Source organism: Haemorhous mexicanus, chromosome 13, assembly GCF_027477595.1.
Source record: "Haemorhous mexicanus isolate bHaeMex1 chromosome 13, bHaeMex1.pri, whole genome shotgun sequence".
Taxonomy (NCBI): Eukaryota; Metazoa; Chordata; class Aves; order Passeriformes; family Fringillidae; genus Haemorhous; species Haemorhous mexicanus.
In genome coordinates this window covers 20,467,114-20,493,237 of record NC_082353.1, presented here as the reverse complement: position 1 = coordinate 20,493,237, position 26,124 = coordinate 20,467,114, and the positions used below count along the sequence as shown (strand labels likewise).

Below are 26,124 nucleotides of genomic sequence, written 5' to 3'. Positions count from 1 at the left end.
AAACCTCCTTGAAATTCTCTGAGCCCTCAAGCAACAGTTTGGAGGCCCAATATTTTGCTAATGGGATCCTTTTCGTGTCACCCCTTTGGTTTGTAACACATCAAGCCCCGATCCCATTTCTTTTGTTTTGTTTTTCCACAATATGTTCCTGTGCCAACAAGCAAATTCTCTCATTCATCATCCTTTGCAGTCAGCAGTGAATTCCATTTTCATTCCTGGAGGCACTTCTCTGCTTTTGCCTTTTTCCATCCCATTTCTTACTTCTCTTTACACTGGTATTTTTTTGCTGTTTCCTAACGAGGTTGTCCAGTACTCGTGTCCCATGTTCCTCCAGACACATTCAGTGCTGTTCCTCCAAAGGCAGCTGCTCCAAGGGTGGTCAGGACACCAAATTCTGAGCTTTTCCTGAGCTGTCCCTGGCAGGAGAGGAGGGAAGCTCCAGCCCTGCAGAAAGGGCTCCTCCTGCTCAGCCAGCCCTTTAAAATCCATTCCATTAGCAATCATGGAAGCCACTACAACATGGGGAGGGGAGATACATCCTGCAGTGAGTCTGATGATCAAAAGAAAGTTTGATTAAAAAACAGTGTGTAGATTAAAGGCTAATTGGTTCTTCTTTCATTAATAGCAGTCTTTATTTCTTGCAAAAGTTAAATGGCTTTGTAATTAACAGTGACATGTTTAGACTAGAGAGGGCTGAGTTTAAATCTTTATTAATGACTGTTTCTTGGATTTTAAAACAGAAGTGAAGGCTTTCAGCTACTGTTTTGATCTTCTCCCTTTTCATTTACTAACTTTCAAAAGGATGTCAGATATATGGTTTTATCTTTGTCCTTCTGTTGAGGTTTACTAAATATATTAAGTCTAATAAAATCTACCCTCAGTTCTAAATAATCACGTTGATCCAGAGCTTCTTGCTCTGCCACTTCTCCGGTGTCTTCTTTGCCTTTTTGGCATCTGTATGTGCTGCTGCCCCACAAAATGTGGAATTCAGGCACAAGGTCCAATAATTTACCTGATTGCCTGGAAAATTATACAACTGGCCACCCCATTAATGCTTAGGCTAAACAGTTTTGGAGTATGAAATTGTCTTTGTGCCTCCAAAGGGCCTGAAATATTTTGGGGTTGCAGTCGTATTCAAAAAATGCCCCCTGAAAAATGCTGCAAATGCACATCTGCATTTTTTTTCCCTCTACTGATATCTTAGAAATGTTGTTACCATTGTGGGAGCTTTGCAAAACGATTCCCCTTCTCTGAATGTTCTTACACTTGACAGAGCTTTTCTCTGAGCTGTCCTGAAAACAAACAGCACAGTCTGGGCAGTAAATCAGAGCAGCTATGATTTACTGTACTTTGTATGCTAAGGTAAGCTTTTGGCAGAGCAAATGCATAAACTGCAGAAAATCTTTTTTTAAACAACCACAGGGTTCAACTGCCCTTCAAGGTTTTTGTAAGGATGTTTTAAAATTATATTGCCTAGATTAGTATCTGTGGTAGATAAAGCAGCTCTGAATACTTTGCTGCTCAAAAAAAAAAGGGAGAAAGAATATTACATGGCTCTTTTGTGCTCTTTAGCCTGTGAGGAGATGGTAATTGAATAGTTCCCTTTAAGAATATGTCAGGTGGAAAGATGCCCTGTGTGCTAAATGGATGCATTTTTGTCTGAGAGACCAATGCTTTGTTCAGTCTGTCCATTTTAATCTTATTCTTGCACAACAGATTTGTACAGAGGAGACACTTCTTGTGGGGAACAAAGGGTCAGAGACCTGACATCAGAGGGAAGGCAGATGGGACTCTGAGCAGCAGCCACTGCCAGCTGACTTTTGGGCTGAAAAGCACCAACCATGAAACAAAATTTGGGAATTCACCTTTTCTTCACAGATTGAGTTGAGCTTTTAAGTGTTTTCTTCACTCTCCTACCTTACACTCTTTTTCTAATGTCTAAATCTATGCAATGTGACAGGATGTAATAATGACAGGATTAGTGATTTAACAATCTGATTTGCTGCCATTTATCTGTCTTTCAAACCTGCCAAAATTCAGTAGAGTTATAGATGGACCATTTCATGGTGCTTTCCTTTCTTGGCCAAGATATTATTGATCTCAGATTGTTTCTCAACATTCAGCTTTCCACATTACAATTGTCACAAGCATCAGCAGGGCTCCCTGACTTTGACAAATCCTTTTCTAGAGAAATTGTTGGTCTCACTGGTTGAATCTCAGTTTTTACCTACAGTGGTATTTCCCTCAGGCCAGAGGCTGGGGACATTATTGTATTAACACGTATTTATTTACCCAGCTTTTCAACTCACCTTTGTTTGATGCCTTTAATGAATTTCAAAAACAAATTAGCAATGTTCTTTTAATAGCTGACTTGGGGAAATTATGCAAATATGAGGCCTGATTGTTTTCAGGAGTTTAAATAATGTTTCATAAATTCTGTAATTGCAATGGCCATGCCAGCTTCCTAGTGTGATGTGTGCATTTATAGTGCAGCCATATGAACATTCCCACCTCAGGACTTCATTCCCATTTACAGGGCTCTGTGTCTAGTGCAGTTTTTGTACTCTTTGACAAGGCTGCCTTATTGGAGCCATATGGTTGGATTGTTAAACATCTGTAGCATAGGAGTAACAATTCCAGAGCTTCCTGCCATCTGGATGAATTACAATCCCTGCAACTCCACACATATGTTCCAGCAGCACACCGACACCACAGTCGAGTGTGCTCATGATGAGAAGAAAAAGAATGGCTTCTGTGATCAGTGCAAAAGTTGTCCACTCCTAGAAAACGTTGAATCAGTGGCTTAAACTTCCTGAATATTCATAATGTTTGTTCATATATCAGATTTGTTGATTTTTTCACTTTATAAGGCAGTAACTCATTAGCATTTTAGAAGAAATGTTGCCCCTCCTTCTCACCTCAATTTTAAATTCCTTGTGGTGAGTATTCCTGTAACTTGGAAATATATTGTTTGAAAGCTGCTGGACTTTTAGAATACATTTTTCTTATCTTTATAGACACACATTAAAGCCAGTGCTGGTGCTTTCTGTGAGAGCCTTACTGTTACATTATTCAAGTACAGAGTCCTGTACATCAATAATGCAACCTAAATTAGGGGAAATGCTATAGCAGGACATAGATACTTCCTATCAGGGGACATTCTTTTTCTCTGTCTGATTTGGGATGTGTGACAGCGAGAAAATGGTGTGGAAGGCCTTTCTGCATATAGTTATTAATTATAGAATTGAAATGACAGTAGGAGACACTTTGAAATTTCTCCCTTTATATGCAATGGAGATGACTCCATACATCTTTTGCCAGTGAAGAACATAGAGAAAATTATTTGAATCCTTTGTTCCCATCTGAAGGGGAACTGAGAGGAAATGGGCCTTTGCTTGCTCATTCAGAACCTCTTGGGACACAGGAGTGTGAGAGCAGAGGGACAGCAGCCCTAGAAGCAGGTTGGTTCAGCTGGTGACACAGATGAAACCAGTGGGAGGCTGTTTAGCCTGAAGACACTGGAGAGACACCCTGGGTGGGAAGGTGGAAAGGTCAGTTCTCATCTCCCATCCATCATTTTGTCTTTGCTCTCAGCCTCTGGATGCTGAATGATTTGCAAAGATGCTGGTGGGGAGCAGTAATGAAATAAGGGAAGGACTTCTGGAAGCAGTGCAGGAGAAGGAGGAGAAACAAAATGCTCATATAAAGGGATGAAAATAGCATAAAGTTAAAAAGGGGGGAATGCTGAAGCTGTATAATGTCTCAAGGGGCTTAATAAATATCAGAGAAAAAATTATGCAGGCATTATGGTTGGAAAAAGATTTAGACTGTTGCTAGTGTAGCAGAAAAAGCTTTTCTGGCTGCTTTAGGCAGTCTCTGTTGGATCAGTATAAAAGCACACTGGGACTGCAGACACAGAAGGAAGCACTGGATCCAGAGCTCCTCATGGTGCTCATGCTAATGGCCTGGATGGCTGGGAGCTTCAGCAGGATCAGAAAAATCACAAAAACCATAGGTGTGATTCATTGTTGAGTTCAAAGAAAGAGCCATGCAAAGTTTAGTCCATTAATTGCCCTCTTTTAGCAAAGTCAGGCTGGTTCCCAGCTGCTCTAAATCAGCACAATTCCACCAGGATGTGTCTGGATGTCCTTTCAAATCCTGCTCCTGCTGGGATGCACCTCACAGTGGGTCATGGCAGTCTGCACTGATCCTGCATGGCCTGGAGGCACCAGGGCTGCTCCATAATGCCTTTGTGAGCCAACCTTCCATGCAGCTGGGGATACCTGCACAGAACAAAACCAGGGTCCTGTGCATCCCTGGGATGAATGAGGCTGTGGGCATACAGAGCATTTGCTGTTTATGGAATTAGGAAGACACAAAAATCCAGAAGATTTTCCCCTCCAAAGCACTTTGCTGTTCATGAGTAGTCCAGGCATGTGCTGAGCCAGGTTAACTCATGGAAATCAATAGGGTCAGAAACAAGACAAATGTGTGAAATGGAACAGGTTTAAAATTGAAATTGGAATCATAGAATGGTTTGGAAAGGACCTTGAAGGTCAGCTTGTTCCAGCCCACAAGTTGTTTTCTTGATCACTCCTTTACATCCTTCTCCCATTAACAGATTTCTCTTGTACTCTGGAGACATTTTAAAGCCCAGGAGAAAAGGAAGGAAGGGTAGAGAGAGGAAAAGAAGTTATCTAAATCGAGATGGCCTTTAGAAAGAGCTCCTGATGTACATACAAAATCTGAGATAGCATCTCTTTCTGCTTCCTTCCTGTATTCCTCTGGCTGTGACCTTCCCTGAGCAGTTCCCACACGAACTCTGGATGTCTGGGAAGCCACCAGTCAGATGTGGGGCAATACCAGGCAGATTCCTTCTTCCCTACAGGAAAGAGCTACTGCAACATCCTGCCAAGTGTCAGTGCCTGTGGCCCCTTTCTCCTTTTTAGGCATCTTATAGACTGAAAATAGAAATAAAACTGATCACTGGCACTGCAAGGAGGGCTGAAGTGCTACAATAGAATGATAACGCATGGCAGCATATGAGAACACATGAGAACACATGAATAACACATGATAGCATACAGTGACATGTGAGAACATATGATGACACAAGATGACACATGATAACACAGCAGGGGTGTGGGTTAACCCAGTGCCTCCCCCCTCACTGATCCCTGCAGCCACTCCCATTCCCTTTGTCAGATAGGATGGGAGAAGAGGAAAGAAGAACCATAGAAAGAAAACTTGTGGATTGAGATAAAACAAATGTGAATGATCCTGAGGAGCAGAGAAAGCCTTGGTGCCGTGCCAGCACAGTTCAGCATTGGCTTGGTCACCAACCTAAACCACAGCATGATCCAAGCTGAGAGGAGTTAACCCCATCCCAGCCAGCCCAGTAGAGCCAGCCATGCTGCAGATAATAAAACACTCATCAATATGATCCTCAGGAAATCTCCTTATGGTTTTCCTTTGTCTTTCCACCTCTTGGTTTCAGTAGTGGCAGGGGAGCACTTTGGAAGCTGGAGTGAGCCACTCTTTTCAAGTGGTTTTGTCTCTGTTCAGAGTGTTGGGAAGGACGAGCTGGTGCTGGCATTTGTCTGTGCTGGCTGAGGCGTTGTGGGCCCTGCTCCTGCCTCCCTCTGCTCCCACAGCCTTTTATAGCAACAGCCATGGATGCCATAAATACAGCAACCTGGCCAAGCAGGAGGAGGCATTTGGCTACCTTGGTGCACTTACTTACAGCTCAGCTACTCCTCATCTCCTCCAGCACAGGAATGAGAGGTGGAAGCATTTGGCAGATGGAGTTTGGCCCAGAGTATAGAGTGCTTTCAGCATCTTCCTGTGCATAATGTGCATTTCTTTTATGTGAACTTTTGGAAAGCCTGGCTGTAATTATTCCATCCTTTTAGCAGTGCCTCTGAACAATACCAATGGCATTCACACAGGGAATACCACGTGAGTCTGACATAAGAAATCCCATTCCAGGCACATGGTGTGATCCTGTGTAGGGCCAGGAGCTGGAATTCAATGATCCTTGTGGTCCTTTTCAGCTCTGAGCTTCTATAATTCTATTAGTCTACTTGTATTTGTTGATGTTGGTTTCTCAAATGCCAGGGAATTCCTGGGAATGGGTTTGCTGGGTGGGAATTTAAGGAAGTGGTCTTTCCCTTTGTTCTCAATTAACTTGGGGTTTTGTGGCACATATTCCACCTTTCACAGTAGCATAAAGATATATTATTCCATGGATTTTCTGCAACTGCATCCATTTCTGATGGAGACTATAAAAAAAAGCAGTTACTCTGGAGCTTAATGCAAACTGACAGTGCTCTGTTATGGAAGAAGTCTTGAAAATTTTTAGAAAGAAATCACTTATGTTAAAATATAAAATACTTACAACTCTGAAGTATAAATCATTTAGACCAAAATGTAAAAATATTAAGATGCCAAATTGTGCAGAAAATCACTCTGAGACTTTGGAAAAGAAGTAATTTCTTCATATTGAACCTACAACTTTGCAGCAGGAGCCTGGATATCAAACATGGTGAGTGTTCCAATTTCCATCACCTTGGGTGAGAATTGTGGCTGTGCACCATTTCTGAGTGGTCTTAACATGCCACAGTAATAAATGGTTTGCAGAGTCAGTTCATGGAATCCTGGAATGCTTTGGGTTGGAAGGAACCTTAAACCCCTTTCCATTCCAGCCCTGCCATGGCAGGGACACCTTCCACTGTCCCAGGTGCTCCCAGCCCCAGTGTCCAGCCCAGCCTTGGGCACTGCCAGGGATCCAGGGGCACCACAGCTGCTCTGGGCACCCTGTGCCAGGGCCTGCCCACCCTCCCAGGGAGCAATTCCTTCCCAATATCCCATCCAGCCCTGCCCTCTGGCACTTGAAGTTGCTGATAGTGAAGGGAAATTTTTCATGGGACAAGGGAAACAAAAGAGTGTGGGAAGGCAAAATGGGTAATAGGAGTGAACTGAAGGTGCCCAGAGGGCACACTATGGAAATTTTATGCTTGCAATAGTGTCAGTTTGCAAATCAGCTTTCATTTCTGGTTCCCCAGTTGTTCTAAGGGAAAGAAGATGATGTTGGCTGGAAAAGCATCTGTTAACTCTTAGTACAGGGGAGGGGATTAATCAGATGTCACAAAGCTAATCAGGGACAGAGCTCTTCTAAGCAGCCATGGAGCCATCCTTTAGATGCTGATGTGCTTGGAACTGAGTCTACAGACATTCCCTTTTCCTCTCTGTGTCAGGAATACAGCATTCCCCTTCACATTGTGTGGTGCTGCAGTTACTTTCCATTTTCATAGAGGGGTTTTAAAGCTCTCAAGGGAGATTTTTTCTTGCAACTTCAGTCCATTGCAGATTTGATCACAAAATGTTTTTGAATAGTTTATCTTGAGCTCAGTTTTTCTAACATAGAGAAACCTCACTTTCTCTGATGCTGTAAGTCAAAAGGAACTATTTAATCAATCTATCTAACCTCAAACCTTCCCTCCTTTTTATCAAGATTTTTTCTTTCTGAATTCTATGATTTACTTTTATTACTGTGATGTCCAGAAATCCATGTTCAAAACTGGAAGATGGCCTTGCTTCACAAAGCTTACACTGTAAATATGTACATTGAGGCAAATAAAGAAATCTTTGTTCTGATTAAAAGTAAAATAATGTCTATGAAACACATTATAGGGAGACTGGTGAAGAAATGGAACCTTTTCAGGTACAGCAGTGCTGTGCACAAGAGCTCTGCTGAAGCAGCTCTCTGGTGCAGATCTTGGATCTGATGCCACCACACCTGCACTCGCGGGTGTCATGTTTTGACAAATGTCCAATTTAAATAGAATTCCTTTTAAAAGCATTAATAAAAGCATCTAAAATTATCTTTTCATCAAATACTGCCAATGCTGTGCCATATTTACCTCATTATAAACAGTAGCCCTCTTCAATAGTTTCGGATAATGTAGGGAAAAGCTTTTGTTTCCGCTCCCATCTTCTGTCTCCAGGACATAGTGTGAATCCCAGGAACTGGAAAGTGCATTTTACTGTGTGTCATTAATAGACAGTTTCTCTGGACATTCAACATCCAGAAATTGGGCTTGATCCTCAATCAGCTGAAATTCTGCAATCTGGAGTAGGTGACAGGAAGTTTAACGAGTGGCTTGAGGTGAGGATCAGGTTTGAGGTGAGGATCAGCCCCCATCATTGCAAAAAAAAGTTTCCTGTGTTGTCTTTTTTGCAGCTCTTTTCAGAAAACTGCTGTGAAACACACTGCTGTGATTCCTTTTGAAAAGTGAGAAAAGTGAAAGGAGTCTGCATTTAAATATTCCATCCCCAGGAATGTTAGTGTAGCTTATACACGAGCATGATCTTCAAACAGAGCACAGTCTGTCCTTGATTTCAGCAGGGTCACCTTCACTTGCGTTGTGGGCCTTGGTTTGAAATTAAATCTGAAATGTGTTGGCCCTTTGGGGCCTGTGCCTGGCCTCAAGGACAGGTTTGCCTTTAGAAATTTGTCCATATTCATCCTGTTTTGGTGAGAAACAAAGAAAGGATTGTTGTTAGATTCCCTTGAAAAATTTTGGAATAAGAATGAAGAAAGATTTTGTTTGAAACATTAAGAGTTTATTCAATTTACTGCAGGACTGAAAGTTTTCTAGGAACATCTGTGTAATTTGGTTTTATTAAGTGTTGCATTGCCTAGCAAAGACAGCCAGAAGTGTCACGCAGTCCAGATGTCTTCATCGATCTACTTTTGATCTTTTAGGAACAACATTTTTGATGCCTCAATCCTCGCTCTAACACACAGCACACACTCTGTACCTATGGAAATCAATCAGCAGTGGAGCTGTGTCATTTGCTGTCAGAAAATAGAATTTTCTTGGCATGAGACCCACAATTCAGGTCAAGTCAGTAATCAGAGAACTACGGACATGTAGCAAGGCTACCAGATTTAAAAATAAATATATCACAGGCTGATGGAATTTGTACACAAAGAAATTCGCTCAATGCCCTGAGTGGGTAACCTATAGCAAAATATGCAAGTGCTGTGATTTTGAGGTGATTTCCAGTTATAAATGTTTCCAATTATAAATGTGTGAGGGCTTTTTCTGATAATGGCTCATTTTCTTTGACATTTTCCCATGTGTTTTCTGTCTCACTGTTTAAATCAAACAGCTCCTCAGCCAGTGTTAGAACCTGTAAATTCCTGGTCTCTTGCATTGCTACATTCACAGGAGAAAGGCAGGGGTGGCTGTGGCATGAAGCAAAGCAGTGGTACTGTACTGGTGGAGTTTCTGTGGTGAGGCTGGAAATACCCCCCAGCAGCTGAGTGTCACCCAGTTCTGCCACACCTCTCACCTGTCCATCTGTCATTTACTTCTCACCTTCCTCACCTGCAGGGCACTGCAACTTCCTCCAGTCTTTCTGTGATGGAAATGTTTGTGATTTACCCCTCTTAGTGAATTTGCAGCTCTGTGTGCTTCACACCAGGCAGCTATTTTCCATTCCAGCACAACTCCCAGGAGAGCTCAGACTGCAGGCGAAGTTACCCAGGAGTGGAGAACGGGCATTCCTGCCTCTGTGCTGGGTCTGGTTTGGTGCCACCTGCCCTCACAGGTGGTTTAATAGGCCAGGTTATTCTTCCTCTTCTTCTGGGAGGTTTGGCTGCTGCTCCAGAGATTGGCAGGAAAGCTGCCAGAAGGACCAGGGATCTTATGTACAAGCTTCTCCTCTATTCCCAACCTGTCAAGAATTTAATTTCCTCAGGCAACAACAAAGAAATCCCCTGAAGTTAAGAATGGAATTACTGGGGAAAGCTTTTACTGGTTTTGGCACTTCTGTCCTCAAAAAACCTGGAGCTTTCTGCAGGCAAAGCCTACTTGGACTGCATTAGGTTTTGCTGGACCGAGATCTCCTAGGCTGTGTACAGAGAGAATGAAGGACCATGCCAAGAGTAAATGTTAATATTTCTGCATTGCTTAGAAAAAGATAGTGCTGCTCTTTCTGAAGGTGCCACACAGAGCACAATTTGCAGACAAGTTAAGTTTGTTGGTTGGATGAATCAAGTTCCAGTGGAAAATTAACAAGAGAAAATGTATTTCCTACAAATTGCTGGGAAGAGTTGGTCAATTTACCAAAGTGGAAGCAGCAGACAGAGGGCACAGGAGGCGAAAAGCTTTCCAGGGTCACAGATTCTGCTCTGCTGATTCAGGATCTCCCTTAACCTCATTAACAGTTTGAACTAGTGCTAATGATTGTTTTGAACTCTGAGTGAGGCAATGGGAAATCATTTACCAGAAAATGTTAAATGCTGAAATTGTCCCACAGAATAATATTGTATTAGAACATTGATCAGGAGAATTGATCTCAGTGTAACTCTTTCCTCTCAACATGGCAGAATACAATGATTATTTCTACTTGAAGCAATGACAGAAAATTCATAAAATTGGTTGCAGGCCTCAAAGGATCAACAATCATCAATATTTAGCTGCTCCCTGATGAGTTCTTTCTGGGCTCCTATTCACTTTGTGTGAAGGCAATGAGAAAGACTGAGCCTTAAAACTGTCTTCGTTTGAAAGACCGAGGTCTGCCAAGCAAGGCGGGAACCTCCCTTGGAACAGAGAACATGACCCCTTTCCCTCTTAATTATTATAACTTTGAAATTATGTGGCTCTTGGGCAAAGAGATGGGCAAAGGAATGAGTTCTTTACGAGTGTGTGTGCCAAGGCAAACAAACAACAGCGAGAGAGCGCAAACCCTGCCCAGCCTCTCTGGGCCGCGGGCGCTTCCCCTTTGCTGCAGTTCCGGGTGCAGCCACAGGAGGCGCTGCTGGTCCCCGGCCGGGCAGGGCGCTGCGGTGGTTCCGCCGAGCCTGCAGGGGGCGCTGTGACCCCCGTTTCTCCCTCACGCGGCCATGGCGGGCGAGGTGGGTGGCGTCGGAGCGGCGCTGGGAGGGCAGGGGTGAGCAGACCCCAGAGCAGCAAAGGAAATGTATCAGAAACTCTGCAGCTGTAGCAGGGACTGCAGGATGTCTGGCAGGCAGTGTAAAACCCAAAAAACCCGGAGCAGTGGCAGAGAAATGGCGGGGCTGGGCAGCGGCAGCCGAGCTCCTGAGCAAGGCCGGGAGAGGCTCCTCTGGAGGCAGAAAGGAGTTTCCCCTGAGGCACCTAAGATGGTGAGGGTCCTTTTTTGAGTGAGGTAGGATGTTAATAAGGTTCCAGTGCAACAGCTGCTCCCACAAGCAGAGCTTCACTCACTGTCGGAGCAGACAGCAGGAGACGGAGCCTCACAGTGGTGATGAATTCTCCCCACAATGACCACAGTCTGTCTCCCCACCTCTCTGACAGAAGTGAAAACCCCACAGGTAAGAGAGTACCAGCTGCACCCTTCTCCTACCTTGGCCATTTCTTTAATCTGCCTTAAATATTGGTCGTTATTGTCCCTTACCAACAGATGGGACAAAATTCCATGAAAGAAAGGTACAAAAGGAAAAATCCTAACCCCCAGCAAAGTGGTAAGGGATTTGGGAGTGTAACTCACCTTAGAGGGTCAGGATTTCAGCAGAAGGAGGAATTTCTCTCTTTGCCCCGAGGTCAAGCCCAGGCTCTGGTGTGTCCTGATTCCTCTGGAGCCCGGGGCTGAGCAGGAGTCCCTGTGTGGATGTGTCTGACCTTGGTCTGAGGTGTGAGTTAGTCAGGAGCTGTTTGCATCAGACATTGTCTTTCTTGCAGGATTTGCCTCCTTCGTACACTGAACCCCCTCCTGCCTTTGTGCCCATTCCATTGGCTGGGGCTGAGCTGTGACTTTATCTCCAGGCTATGGGATCAGTGCTGCTCTTACCCAGCCCTGTAACCTGTCCACTTGGCAGGGCAGATGAACTTGAGTGCTCAGAGTCTCTTAGTGCCTTTCCACCATCCCTTTTTGTGCCTTCAACTCCTACACTTTTTTATTAACACAGCCAAAGGTACAACAGAGTTCAGCTTCCTGACCCCAGTCGTGCTCTCTGACATTTGCTGCTACGAGGACGCTGCTCTGCAGCTCTCGCTCAGACAGCACTAAATGGTGAGTGCTATCTCCCATTCCCTCTCTCCACCAGAGCAGATGAAACCAATGGGGCATCAAAATGCCACAAAGACTCTGTTAAATGTGTGATTCCCCTGACCTCTCCTTTTGCAGGCTCTAAACTTCTCTGTCACTGTCACTATTTTATGGTCAGTGATGTGATGCCATTCCTGCCTCAGGGATGTGCTGCTCCAGCTCAGCTGCTCCTCAGAACCAACAAGACTGGGGTTCCAAACTGTGCCCCGCCGGTCTCAGGGCACACAGAACAAGTCACAGTCTCTTCCCTATCCTGCCCTTCCCCTGCCACAGTTTACTTCCCTATTCACTCCCTCGAGTAAGGCCTAAAGCAGCAGATTGCAGCATGGACTGAAGGAGGTTCTCATCAGTGGCAGCTCCTCAAGTGACAGTAAACTGTGAGCATTCCTACTGAAGGGCCCTTGGAGTCTGAAATATTGAGATCTCTATGGAGTTATTCCAGGACCCTTAAACTAGTCCATGTCACAAGCCTGAGACACTCAGAAATGTGGAAGGCTCTGTGTTCACCTTGATAGTGACCAGAACCCCAGGCTGTTACTTACCTACTCATAGGAAGGGTAAAAAACTGCCATGGAGTTTATGCTTATTAACAAATCTTCATGTCCCAGCAAATGGATACAGGGATTTACTGATCTATTGTCAGTGATGACACCGACACATGTCAAATTCTGCTCTTGGGAAAAGACAAAATCCTCAAAATGGATCTCCACAGTTCTTTTACTTCAGACATCCACAAGTCATGTCTGGCCTAATCCCTGAGCTTTGGCTGGGTGTCAAGACTGAGGATAACACAACCCGGAACAGATCAATACCTCACTGAGGCAATGGTCAGAGATCCCCATGTCCCTGACAACAAAAAGACCATTGATTCTGTTCTGATTGCATTGATGCAGAGTGTCTAATTCCAAACCTGCAAAAGAAGTGCTGGAATTGCAGCTACAGGAAAGGAGCTGATCTTGTGACACACTGATGTTATCTGCTCTGCATCAGTCTCATCTTTCCTTTGCTCACATTGATCTCTTTGGGTTTGTGTTTTTCACTGGTACTTTCATGGGGAGATGAAAAAGAGGGGTTGCTATGCACTGAAACAATAAATTCCTCAAAGCCTGAGCAGGCTTTGAGATCTCTTCATCTTTGGAAGCTGTTAAACCTTGCATGAAAGTGCTTTCCAAGGTGATAAATTAATGGATGTATCCTGAGTGATGACCACAGAAATAGACATTAAGCAATGCAAAGAGCTATTATCCCACTTCATTGAAGCAATTATCCAGGAAACCATCAAATCAGCTTGATTCCTGATGGAAAGTCAGTGATTTAGGGAGGAAATCATCCATTCCACAAATAAGCAATAATCTAAGAATGAGGAAAACCTACCTGGATGCATTAGCTGTAGTCATCTTTCTTGTGCTATCCAACCTCCCTTTCCTGAGCACAGCCAAAAGCTGACTACAGGCTTATCTAATGAAGCTGATCTGTAGACTCAGCACAAGCTGGACCCAGGCCAGTACATTAAGATGGAAGCACCAGAGAGGCCCTGAGTGAACAGATTCCTAATGGATAAGGAGCAAGAATGTTTTTTTGTCTACTTTGACCTCTCTGCATTGTCTGAAACCACTGGACATAGGATAACAGCTATTTCACCTAACAAAATCACTCTTTACCCTAAAAGTGGCATGAGGGAATGGAGGAATGGGCTAAAATGGCCCAAATTATTTCAGGGACACATACTAAATAGTGAAGGAAAAACATCACTTTTTCCATTAAATTTCTACTTTATTTAGGCCAACAACTATCAAGCATGGGGCAAACTGGTTAAATAATCTGAAGTTAAAATACCAGCAACATAAAAGAAAAAATGCAGATTTACCATTGGCTCACAGAAAATAAATGAAATTGGTCAGAGTCTGGGCAAGATCAGTGTATAGTGAAGAAAACCTGGCAGAGGTAAGACAAAGAAAAGAAGATATTTTGAGGCAATGACCTTGTGCCACGTGTGCAGTCCAAATAAACCAGTTCATTCTGTGCAGTTCCAGGCGAGTGCCTGAATTTCTCATTGTGTCTCATAGCAGCATCCACATCTCCATTTAGCAATGTTTTCCATTATCATAATGTATCTCCAGTTATTTATGTTTTCTGTCACCTCCTGGCTGCTCTGTGATCCTGGGCAGGAATCCCACAGAGCCCAGGAAACTCCGGCGTGTACGGAACGCTCCGGCACGGCTCTCCTGCAGCACGCGCTGCCGTGAGCGAGCACAGCTCACGGAGCCTGAGCTCTGTTCTGCTCTGGCTCCTTCACACTTTGTAATTACCCTGCTCTTTGGTTTGGAGGGATTTTGCTTGTCTGGCATGCCAAAGTGGGACAATGGCAGATGGAAGTTGTTGGGTCGGTAGCTGTGAACTCCCACAGGTTCTGAGGACCACCACAAATGTTACCACACTCCAGTGCAAGCAGAAATTAGGTTGTTTGTGACTCTGTCTTTTGTGAAATAAATGTACAGGTTATATTTTTGGACAAGGAAAATTTTTCAAGTTTTCACTCCGTACTTGTTCCTCTAGGATGAAACTCTTCCCTAAATGTACCTCAGCCTCTGGGAAGGAGGCTGATTGTGGAGCTCAGTGGGTGCCAGCAGTCAGTGGGTGGATGATATGATGAGCAGGGTGTCACAGAGGGTGTAACAAGAAAGTTAAATGCTCCAACATCATAATTTGGGTCCATACAGAGGAATGCAGCATCAAGGAAGACAGAGCAATTCTCCATCCCTGCTTTTATCTGGGATGAACTCCCTGTGGTGCCCCTTAGCTGAAGGAACTCTGCAGTGGAAATATTCTGCAGTCTGCTCCACTGAGCTCTTCTCCTCATTGCAATATTCTGGGCACTTCACACCTTTGTGGAGAGGAGACACAGACAAACCATTTATCATATCTGAATTCAAATTCTGGGCAACAATTAAAAATAAGCATTAGTGTTGGAGGAATCCATTTCTCTAACATCCATTCCTCAGTGCAGCCGTTTCAGGTGTGAAAATAGTTTAATCTTTAGGTCCATTTCCCTGAGGATTGACCTTATATGTTAAAAAAAGCCCAGTCTGTAATTATAAAGTAAGTGATAAGCATCAAATGGATTGTTACAGAACCCTTTTGTTGCCTTTATTGCATGATAAGGAGCAGTTGCTGTGTAACCTTGAATGTGGGCAAATAACTCATGCTAAACACATTGCGACAAAGATGGCATTTTGGCAGGGCTTTGATGTAGGTCATTTTATTACCAGGCTGAATCAAACTACAAACTGATGTCAAACTCATGCCAAGAATGCTAATAACACACTGATCAATGAGGTGCTGGATTGCTCAAGTGAAGTGGTCGAGGGGAAAATGCAGACATAAAAAGTCTGGAATTCCAAAGGTTGAAGTGCTTGGGCTATTATACTGGGAGGAATTATATTCCTTGCATTAGGACAAGTTTTCTTTACTCCAGGGGCCTTTAGCTGAGTGTTGAACAGGACAGTGTCAGAAAGTATATACTTATCTTTATTTTTCTTGACCTTTATGTGCAAGTAATTTTTATAGTTCCATTAACTAGTAGGATCATTTGCAAACCACTGTACAAAGTGTATTATGAAGAATGCCTTGGGGACCATTGTATCCTATTATGTTGAATGTTAATAGAATGAAAAATTAATTTAAACTCTAAAGACTTGAGCAAGGCAAGACTTCCCTTTTATAGGAGAAAGTCCAAATTTTATTTGCTATGGTAAAACTTTAGAGCTGTACCCTAATATGACATTTATAAGCCTGATTTGAATCAGTCAGTGCAGGAGTCTGATTGTTTGCCAGTTTAAATAAAATTACTTCTGTCAAAGCTTCTCTGTTTAAAAAAGGGGGTTTTCTGTGACCCCCACATTTTGAATTAGTCACTAGTGAGCTCTGAGCTCACAACTACTTGTTTAGCAATTAATCAACCAGAGATGAGACAGCCCACAGTTCCAAGAAGCATCTTCACCTTACTTGAGTCTTTAATTGCTCGTTAAACATCGTCATCTTCAGCGATGTGGGACTTCAGAACACCTGAAAACAAGGATACAGTTCTTTATAATATATTTTTTAAATTATTTTTCATGTGTCTGAGTGCTTTAGAATGAGGAGTTCTCTCTTGAGTCTTGCTGCTAAGTCTCATGTTGCACTCTTCCCATAGGACTGCAGCTAGACAAGTGAGCAAGGAAAGTCCATTGCTTAATTAGTTACGATTATTTCATATTTATATTAACATAGTAGAGGTGTGATAAATTTGTGTGGAAATTAAATAAATTTAGAGCAGTAATGTGCAGGAGTTCTGTTATTTGGAAGAGTAAAGAACCAGTCCCCCATGAACCTTCTTACTCACAATGTTTGCCTTGAGGTGAGAACATATCCGAGTTAAAAGGGTAAAAAATGCTGCACATTTTACATGTTAGAGGGATTTATTATTGCAAATGTCCATACAGGCAACAGCAAAATCTCAGTTTTGACTTCCACATCCCTTTTGAAACTAGGATGAATTTCAATGAGAAATGTACTCTCAGCCAAAGCTGTGCAGGACACAATTCCCAAGGTATCCCTATCCCAGCATATTCTATATCTTTTAGCTCACTGTAGTTTGAATAAAAACCTATAAATTTGTGACTGTTCTATATATGAACTTCTCCTTGTTCTGGATAACCAGCCATTTTCAAATGATTGTTGGAAGGTGTGTATATTTTTATTGGAATTTCCTGTTTATCTAATATCCTCTCCTGAATTCCATCCCACAGCTGTAGAGTAAGATGCTTCACTGTCTCCTGAAAGCCTAACTCGAGTAAAATAAATGCACAAAAGATTAGGACAATTAGTGACTAGAGATTAGCTATGAATATTTCATGCCCACTGCAATACTGTCTAAACACAAGATATGGAATAAGAATAAATTGCATTTTTGACATGCAGCAAACGTAGAAAGGAAATGACTAATTTAGGAAGATCTTGCAGTCCCTTTAACGAGGCAGTGTTCGAATCCCTGGTCATGTGGGATCTGCTGGATAAAGAGCTGGAATGTTTGTCCCACAGGATTATTCTAAGTTCATCTGCATTTTGATGTTGGATTTAAATATTTTGTGAACAGCTCCGTGGGTTTGGTCTGCAATGACCCAACCAGAAAACAGGCAGCAAAATGTTTTCATGAGCTTGGTTGGCAGCCTGGGTGTGGGTCCAAGGTGTGATCCAGTCTGGGAGTCCAACCAGAACATCAGGTGTAGCAGGAGTCATTCAAAGCGACAAGGCAGTGGTGGAGAACTTTTGGTGCAGCTGGGAACTGAAAGGGCTCCAGCTTTCATTCCACTTGCAGATCAGGGAAATTTCCAGAAGCTTGGCTGGCTGATTTCAAAGGAATTGGGTGGTTCAGCTCCATTTTCACTAGAGCACCCCAAAGCTAGTTCCCAAATCAGCTTTGCTAGCCTTGGTTTAAACAGGAAGGAATTATCTTTGTCTTGGGATAAATCTTTTGTAGTCACCTTCAGGCAGTTCTTGGTTAAGTAGACTCAATACCTACATTTCCCATCTGATATAAAAACACAGGATATTTGACCATAGATTATATATGAGATTATATATTATCTATGTAATGTATTTTATATATATGTACATACAATTTAATACAGTGACCTCATTGCCACTGCTTCAAATTTTTAATAACTCATACATGTTGGTCTAGATGGAAATGGTGTGTTTCAGCTTAACCATCCAATTTGAATCTCTGGCACCAGGAGTTTCTGGCAGTGTCCTCAGTGGTAAAATGGAAACAAGGTAGTAAACAACAAAGTTCAGTCTTTAAAGCAGTCATTCAGTGCTCTCCAGGATCTTTAGTATGTGATGGGCACACACTGGAAACTGTCAGACACTGAAACAGCACAGGAAAAGAGAATCCTAAAAACTATGAGCTGTTCCTCAGCCAACCTGTTTGTCTTGGTTTGAACTTGAGGCTATTGAACTTCCAATATTATACCAGTGACACAGAGAACTGTAGCTATGGAACACTGGCTGACCTTGAAAAGACAAAAATGCACTTACAGCCACTGCATCATGGAGTAAAATTATTTATTTTCCTGGAGCTGTTTTTTAAATGAAATCTATTTTGGATCTTAATATACTTTCAAGACTGAGCTCCATTTTGTCTCATGAGCAGTTGCAATTTGAGTGCGATATAAGAAGCTGCTGTTCTGTAATACAATAATAATAAATGTCGGTTTGGTAAAAACTTTATTAGGAGGCAAAACTGCAAACCAAAGGAATTTCTGGTGTGTGAGTTTTTCATTACAGGGTTGAAGTGACAAATGAATTTATTGCTGTCAAGAGACCTATATTTTATTTTGGTCACTTAGCAATAATTAAATCTTGTGAGTAATTATTTTTTTGTGTGTTTGCTTTGTTTAATATTTTTAAACAAAATATTGCTCTCTAAGGCATTGTTTAGGGTATGTTTGGCAACCACTTAATATGTTGACAATGCTGTGTGTTGTTTCCTCTCAACAGCACTGTGCACAGAGGAGTGTGTGCATGGAAGATGTGTCTCTCCTGACACGTGTCACTGCGAACCAGGCTGGGGAGGGACTGATTGCTCAAGTGGTGAGTAAAGATACCAAAAGATGATTAAAAGATTTGTTGCTATTAAAAACCAGGTATTATAAAGCAGTGGCCTTAGAACTTGGATGCTTTGAATGAAGATTGTCTGCTGGTTATTTTGTAAGAGTTCATATTGGGCTGGAACAAAATGACCTTTAAGTTCCCTTCAACCCCAGTCATTCTGTGGTTCTATGAATATGTGAAAATACCTTTTTCCAGGATAATGACATTGGGCTTTTTTGGTTCTGTTTTGCAAAGAAATGTGAAATGCAGTGGAGGATGCTGTTAATGCTTTTGGTCCTGTTATTAGGATACCAGTACAGATAATAGAGCTCTATAAAGAATTTTTTCTCTCAAATCTTTAATACGGCACATTCTTCATGAAATACTCTGTGGAGTGTTGGAGCTGTTTGGAAAGCACTCTCTCCTGATAGAATTCTTGTCCTGTTCAAGCCAGGCGGGGTTTTGCCATTGACTTTTCAGGCAGCCCAGATTCTCCCCTCTGAGTTACAATCCATTCCTTAAATCCATACTGCCAAAGTCAGGGAAATGGGAGTTGGGAGTTCTGCACCTTTTGCTAGGAAATTAATCCACACTTGAGGCTTTCAATTCTTTCAGCTGGCAAGGCTGTGTTTGTTAAACTCTGTTAATTGGGAACGGTGAGTTGAAGTGGTTGGTTCATGCTGGAATGGAACAGGCAGCACAAACATCCAAGTGTGACGTAGCACAGGCCTGAGACATTATTGACAAAACAGGAATAAGCTTGATAAATGGAGTCAATTTGTGCATCAGGCAAGTAAATAAAGCTGCATGGGTAGAGATGCTGTGAAATGAAACTGAATGGGTATTTTGTTTTGTGTTGGCTTTCTCCCTTTCTCCCAAATTGATTGGGATCTTAAGAAAAAGAAGCTAACAGAGGAGGGATCTAGAGAGGGAGGAGTTAGAAGGGAATGGGAGGTAAATGTGCCTGAGGGTGAACACAACCAGAGGCTGAGGGCACTGGGGCAGATTCCTGGATGGGTTCCTGAGGTTTTGTCTACAGCTCTGCTCAATATTGCCACGATTCCAGCAGAAAAGGGAATAGGAAAGGAGCAGGGAGGAAGGACTTTAGTCCAGAGGGGGTGTGGATGCTCCAGCCCTGGGAGTGTTCGAGGCCAGGTTGGACAGAGCCCTGAGCAACCTGGTGTGGAGGTGGCATCCCTGCCCATGGCTGGGGTTGGGATGAGATGATCAATGAGGTCCCTCCAACCCAAACCATTCTGGGATTATATGATTCCAAGGATGGAAACAAAGGCCATACTATGGGGTTTGAAGCAACATTTGGGATTACCTGGAATGCAGACAAGGGGAAAACTGGGCATCATGATATATTGAATATATATCTTTAAAAATATTTTAAAAAATAATAATACCATCAATTGTGAGATATTGTAGAGATTCTCAGGAACTCATGTAATGTTTTTACTATTCATAGTACTAGATTTAATTTATTCTTCTACTGAGTATTTGTACAGTACATGAGCACTAACAGAAGTTAAAAATAATAATAATAATAAAAAGACTATGACAATAAGGACATACAGATACAGATTACACATTTATACACATATGCACTCACAGAGTAAAAAGCACTTCATTCTGTGTAAAAATGGCCAGGAAAGGATAAGATGTCAAAGTACAGAATGGTCTTGTGGACTAAAACTACCCAGTGACTCTTATTAAATTGCTCTAATCTTGCAAGTGGAGATAAAAGAAAAAGAAGGTTTTTCCTATATTGAATATTTAGCTTTTTAAAGTAATTAGGAATATTAAAGCACTGACAATGATTGAGATAGAAACATTATTCATAACTTTTATTTCCGCACTGGGCAGGGATCCAGTATATTTCATTTATGAGGTTTCAGTGGTGGAAAGAGAAGTGTTAGCCAATTCCTAAATTAAATATGCCCTGTTAACTTTTATAAATGATAGCCCAGGATTAGCTTCAAAATTTAAGCTTTCATTTTATTAATATAATTAGTGTGTTTGCTGGCCTATAGTGCCCATTGTCTTTCATTCCACTTGTTATATGCTGGGTAACACGTGTTCCTGTCCCAGGGTCTGATCCCACAGGCTCTGCCCAGTGAAATGCTCCTAGGAGGGAAAGTCAGTTTTACTCCACCTGAGAGCTGCTCACCATTGTGCTTGACACTAGAAATTTGGGTGACTGGACTATTCATTGTTAGGAGACTTTGTTTAAATTCAAAGGTTTAAAGGAACAGATTTCAGCTGAATACAGCACATTGTTACTCCCAGTATTTCCAAGAAAGGGGGAATCTGGAAGCTTTGCCTAACTGAGGTTAGACACGTTTTTCTGATACATGATCCATGTGTTAAATCATATTTTACTGTTACCCAGTTGTAATGTGGAAAACAATTTTCACTTCTACTGGAATAATGTGTCACCTGCTCCTAGTTTCTTTCTGCTCCTCCATGACTGTTGGTAACCAATGCAGGGCAGGTGTTTGCAGAGCCAAAGGCTGTTTGGGATGTTCCTGCACAGTGTGCTCAGGACAAACCAAGGCTGGAGGTCAGTGGTGCCACCCCAAACCCGTGGGGCTCGAGAACTTCCCAACGCATCCCTCAGGATCAGGGATTGGATGCAGTCACAGGCATATTCCTTTCCATGTTGGCTGTTTGAAACACTTTCACTGGGAGAGGGATTGCCAGCCAAAACACTCCCTTTAAATTTAGCAAAGCTCCCAGGAGCTGGAATGGTTTCCTGAATGATCTCTCCTGAAAGCACCGCTGAGAAGGGGAGCCTCCCTGACACTGGGGGTCGTGTGTTGTCATTTACTTGGGAAGATCTAAGGATGCTCACTCTTCCTGAGATACAATTTCAACACCCTGCAGACACAGCCATTATAACTTTCTAAAAGTTATTTCTAACTTTCGCTTGATTTGATGGGTGAAATTCAACCATTAGCAAAGCTCCAGCACAAGGTCCAATTTCACTTCAGAACCAGAAGTCAGATCTGAATATTCCTCTTTCTCGGTGTGCCTATGCCTGAAGAGGGTCTGAATGCTGACACTGAGCCCCAATTTCCCACAGAGAGGCAAAGTCCTGGTATAAAATGCAGTTCCCCCGGGTTACCATTCTCCCTTGGCTAAAATATTCTCAATTAAATGTTTTGAATAGTTACAGCTACAGCCTGTAGTCATGCAAACAATTTAATCATTTTACTCAGACTTGGTTTCATGCTTTCCTAGAACCCAGCCTGTAAGACAACAGTTACAAAACTTGCTTTTCAGTGCAGCTTTCCAGTGACTGATCATGGTACATGTTAGAGTTCATCTGTTGTCAAGGTTAAAATAACTTCAGATGAATTGCTAAACAATTATAAAAAACCCCAGTGCCATATTCAGCTCTGCATGTCTCTGTACCTGTGTTTTACTGCATGCTGTTGTACATCTGTCCATGCCCACAGGCCTAGCCTTGATTTCATGCTATAAAGCTGCAATATATTAAGGCTTGATTACCATAACAATAAAAAGAGAAGTAATGAGGTATTAACTAAAGAAGCTCTTGAACAAAATGTTTTCAGCATTTTAATGATGCTAAAAATTAAAAGGAAAATCCTTTTTAAACACCACTGCATACCTTTCCCTTCCCTTTTAACTTGTTTTATTGAATCATGCCTGTTTTGTCCATGCAATCTGGACTGTTGGTTTTTTAAATACAAAGCAGGATTGCAAATGCTCTGTGTGAACTTACCTGCTCACCTTTCCAATTATTTCAAAGCAATTAACTTCAAACAGTAGGATATACTGGCTTGAAGTTCTGGGGGGATATAATTGCCTGTTGGTGGTTACCTGGCCTCTTCTGGGTCTTGCTCACAGCCATCTGTATTTACAGGCCCTTAGGCCACAATCCAGCAAAGAATTTAAGCTTATCCTTCCACAAATAGGATAAGTTTTTCATCTGCTTTAAGTATTTAGGTGGTTGTTAAATTAGTTTTGAAGAAACAGCTAAAAAACTTCAGTGAAATTAATACAAAGCTTTAATTGAAATCATCGGGCCTGTGAGGCATAAGGTGATCTTTCTTTCAACATGTTAATCAGGTAATTTTGACTCTCATGAGCATTATTTATTGTGAGGAAGATCACAGAAATCTTTCTGGTTAATAGGGCATTCTCAAAAAAGGGGCAACAGGTAGGAAAAAGAAAGTTCCAGGCAAGAACCCTGAATTAAAAGCAAAAATCTTCCAAAACTGTGTGTGCCAGGTTGAGAAATTTCCAAGTAAACAAACACAGAGGTTGGAGTGAAAAAATAAAGTGGTTTTCAAAGTGTTTGATTTGTTATTAGTTTTGAGAGAAAACACAGTACTTTCCCATAGTGCAATTAAAGAGATGTTGGCATAATAAAGCCAAACCATTTTTCTTGCTGTGTCACCTGGGGGAGAGAGATTATAGTGCTGCTGTCTGGCATAGCCTGATCCATAAGGTATACATATGGATAACATAGTTTTCCTTGGAAAGGATGTTTTGTACAAGCTGTCATTAGGAACAAGAACCTATTTCATCTTTATCTCTTTGTCAAAAATAGCCAAGGTCATAACAACAGGCTGTTGTAAAATCACAGCAAGATCACTTTTAAGGGTATAGCCCTGGAGCAGCTGGAGTGCCTCAGTCCTGAGACTCGTGATGAATGGGAACAGCAGATTCTGTGCTAAATCTGAACGGGGTTGTTTGACAAGCCATGGAAAGCAACAGCAGAACTCTCAGGAGAAAAATGAAGTGTTTTAAAGTGAGGCTGTGGTGGTTTTCAGGCTTGATTTTGGCATTCATGTTCTCCAACTGCTTTGAACTATTTCTGAAGAGGAAATGGAGTTCAAAGGAAAGATTCCTGGTTCATGAATTCTGACTCAAACAAAATTCATGTGGGAGGCTGATCTGCCAGAATCATTAGCTGATTTTTCATCCTCAGGTTTTTAGGACAGGATTGACCAGGAAACCACCAGAGTCCACCAAAGAGTTGTGAAGGTGCTAGACCACAGCTCTTCAAAGCTGTTAGTGGGCTACTGCTTAGATCCAGAGCCTGTCCCCGAGGGACACCAGTCCATGGCTCATCTGGGATTTGTCACTGTGGGATTTGTACCTCAGGGACTGCTGTATCCAAGTGCCAGATGAGGTCACAGAACCAGGTACAATGTCCCTGTTTCCACCATAGCCCAAGTGTTTCATTTGCCATTCCAGCTGCTGGGTTTAGAGGCAGTTTCTAAAGATCTGTTTGAAGTTGTTAAACTGCAATTGCGATCCAGTCTTAATTATTGCTTTAGCTGAAACAGGATTTCATATCCATAGCATGTGGACTTCAAAGTTTTAACACACTTTTCATTTAAGCCAAGCTCAAATTACAGCTTAATTTTGATGTGATTTGCAGATTCAGTGACAACTGCATCATGCAAAGAGATGCAAATGTACAAAATCAAACTCCAGTGAGGCTCATAGAAGGATCTTTCCATAGCAATTACAGAGTGGAATTGATTTCTGTCTCTCAGTTCTAACAATTTGCTCTTCCTTAAACTTAAAAAACACCCATCTCCCTTCAATCACTGCTGAACTGGTGTAATCAGGTAAACAGCTTGTGTTTAATTTTTGCCTCTGCTGGATGTTGGGCCCACGCACCAGGGCTCAGGCCCTGGGTTTCATGTGTTCTGTGGCAGCAGCTCTTCCTGGGCCCAGCCCACGCAGGACAGCCTGTGACAGGGAATGAGATGTAAACACAAGCTGCTGTGCAGTGCCGTTGGTGGCACAGCAGCATGTCCTGCATGTATTTTTACACAGATAATTTGGCTGCATTAAACCAGGATGATCTGTCACTTTTCATTCGGTGGGAATATTTTGTCTCTTGCTGAAGCTGTTGATATCTGCCCAGTCATTTGTGGCAGTTTCTCCTCACTTTGTGAGGGATGTGTATCCTGTATCCTCTCAGCTTCCATGAATTACCACTTGGGAGGTGCTGCAAACTTATGGAAAGTAACTGGAGTCATAAGAGCCTAGGCTACTCCTACAGTAACAGGGCTGGGCAAAGGGCAAGGGTTCATCCTGAAAAAGGAAAAGTAGATCCAAGATTTACTCTGGGAAGGAACTGCTTTCTGTACTTTTGTGTGATTCATTGGTGATAAATAGATCAGCTGCCAGTTGTTCTAAGTCTTGTACTACAGTGAGTGAAAAATAGAAATTCAGCACCCTGTGTCCTTTTACTTTTCACCTTTATCTTCCCTGTCAGAGTCTGGGAGAGTTCTTCCTTCCCTAAATCAGCTGGTTGAGTCTAAAGCCAAGGTAGTGACAGATCATTTCCCCAGCACTCCCAGCCTTCCTCTGAGACTACCTCTTTTGGATGATTTGAAGAGTCAATTGAGCTGACCTGACTCTGTCTGTTCCAGTTCCTGGAGTTCTGTCTTCCAGCTCGTGCCTTGCTCTCAAGGCTTGATCCAGCCTTGTACTTCATACATATGAATAGTCCTTTTAAAGTCAATAAGGAACAATCTAACTTCTTTTAGTTAGATAAATGCTTAAGCCATTACCTGAATGGGAACCCATGAGATGAGGTGGAAATCAGGTTGGTGAGGATCTCTTTTACAGGGGCCAATAGTTACTGAGTGTCATCCAGGATGAGCAAGGGCATGAACATTGCTTGGGTCTCACAGCTGACAAACGGGAAGTGAGAGGACAGGTAAGACTCAGTGACCACCTGGGCACAGCCCCTGGTGAGCTATCCTTGAGCAGGATGGAAATTCTGTGTTCCATGGAGCTGAACTGCAATTCTTTATGCTGGGTATCTCTGCAAAATCAGTTTGAATCCAACACTGAATTCCTGCTGAAAACCAAAAAGCGAAGTTGTGAGCAAATCCCTTTGTTTACAGCCTTAGATTGCCTGTCAGTAGGGCAGAATGTCAGGGACTGGTGCTTCCAAAAGGGAATGAGAAAAGGCATTTAGGTTTTGGAGCAGAGAGCCGGGTGTGAGGCCTTGGGAGCAGGCAGGGCTATCCAGGGAAGTTGTGTCCCAGAGCATCTCAGTGTTGCTGAGGTGTTTGTAACAGAGCAACAGTGAAGCCCTCCCAAAGCACAGCCCCTCTGAAGCTGGAGCACGACTGAACTGTGTGGTTGCTCTCTGATCTGGGGAATGGCTTGATGATTGACTAAAACTTTGAATTTTCGGGGTAACTTTCAGTAAATGAAACCATGGTTACAAGCACTGAACGGGCTAAACGCATTCCCGTGCAGGTTTGTGTGGTTATGCAAGAGGGAATTTGGCTCCCATACATCTTTCCTTGGCTGCCAAACTGGTGAGAGCAGAGCAGACTTCACAGAGAGGCAGCGTATGTGTGACGAGTTGTTAGTTTTATTAAT

At 42.5% G+C, this 26,124-nt stretch overlaps 1 protein-coding gene across 2 annotated transcripts in view; it reads left to right on the top strand.

Moving 5' to 3' along the window:
* Window positions 1-26,124, top strand: part of MEGF11 (multiple EGF like domains 11) — a 194,554-nt gene that overhangs the window by 3,512 nt on the left and 164,918 nt on the right. For both annotated transcript variants that reach the window (XM_059858705.1, XM_059858704.1), the window contains exon 3: window positions 18,640-18,732. In XM_059858705.1, the coding sequence (XP_059714688.1) occupies window positions 18,640-18,732 (93 nt within the window). The remainder of the gene's footprint in view (window positions 1-18,639; window positions 18,733-26,124) is intronic.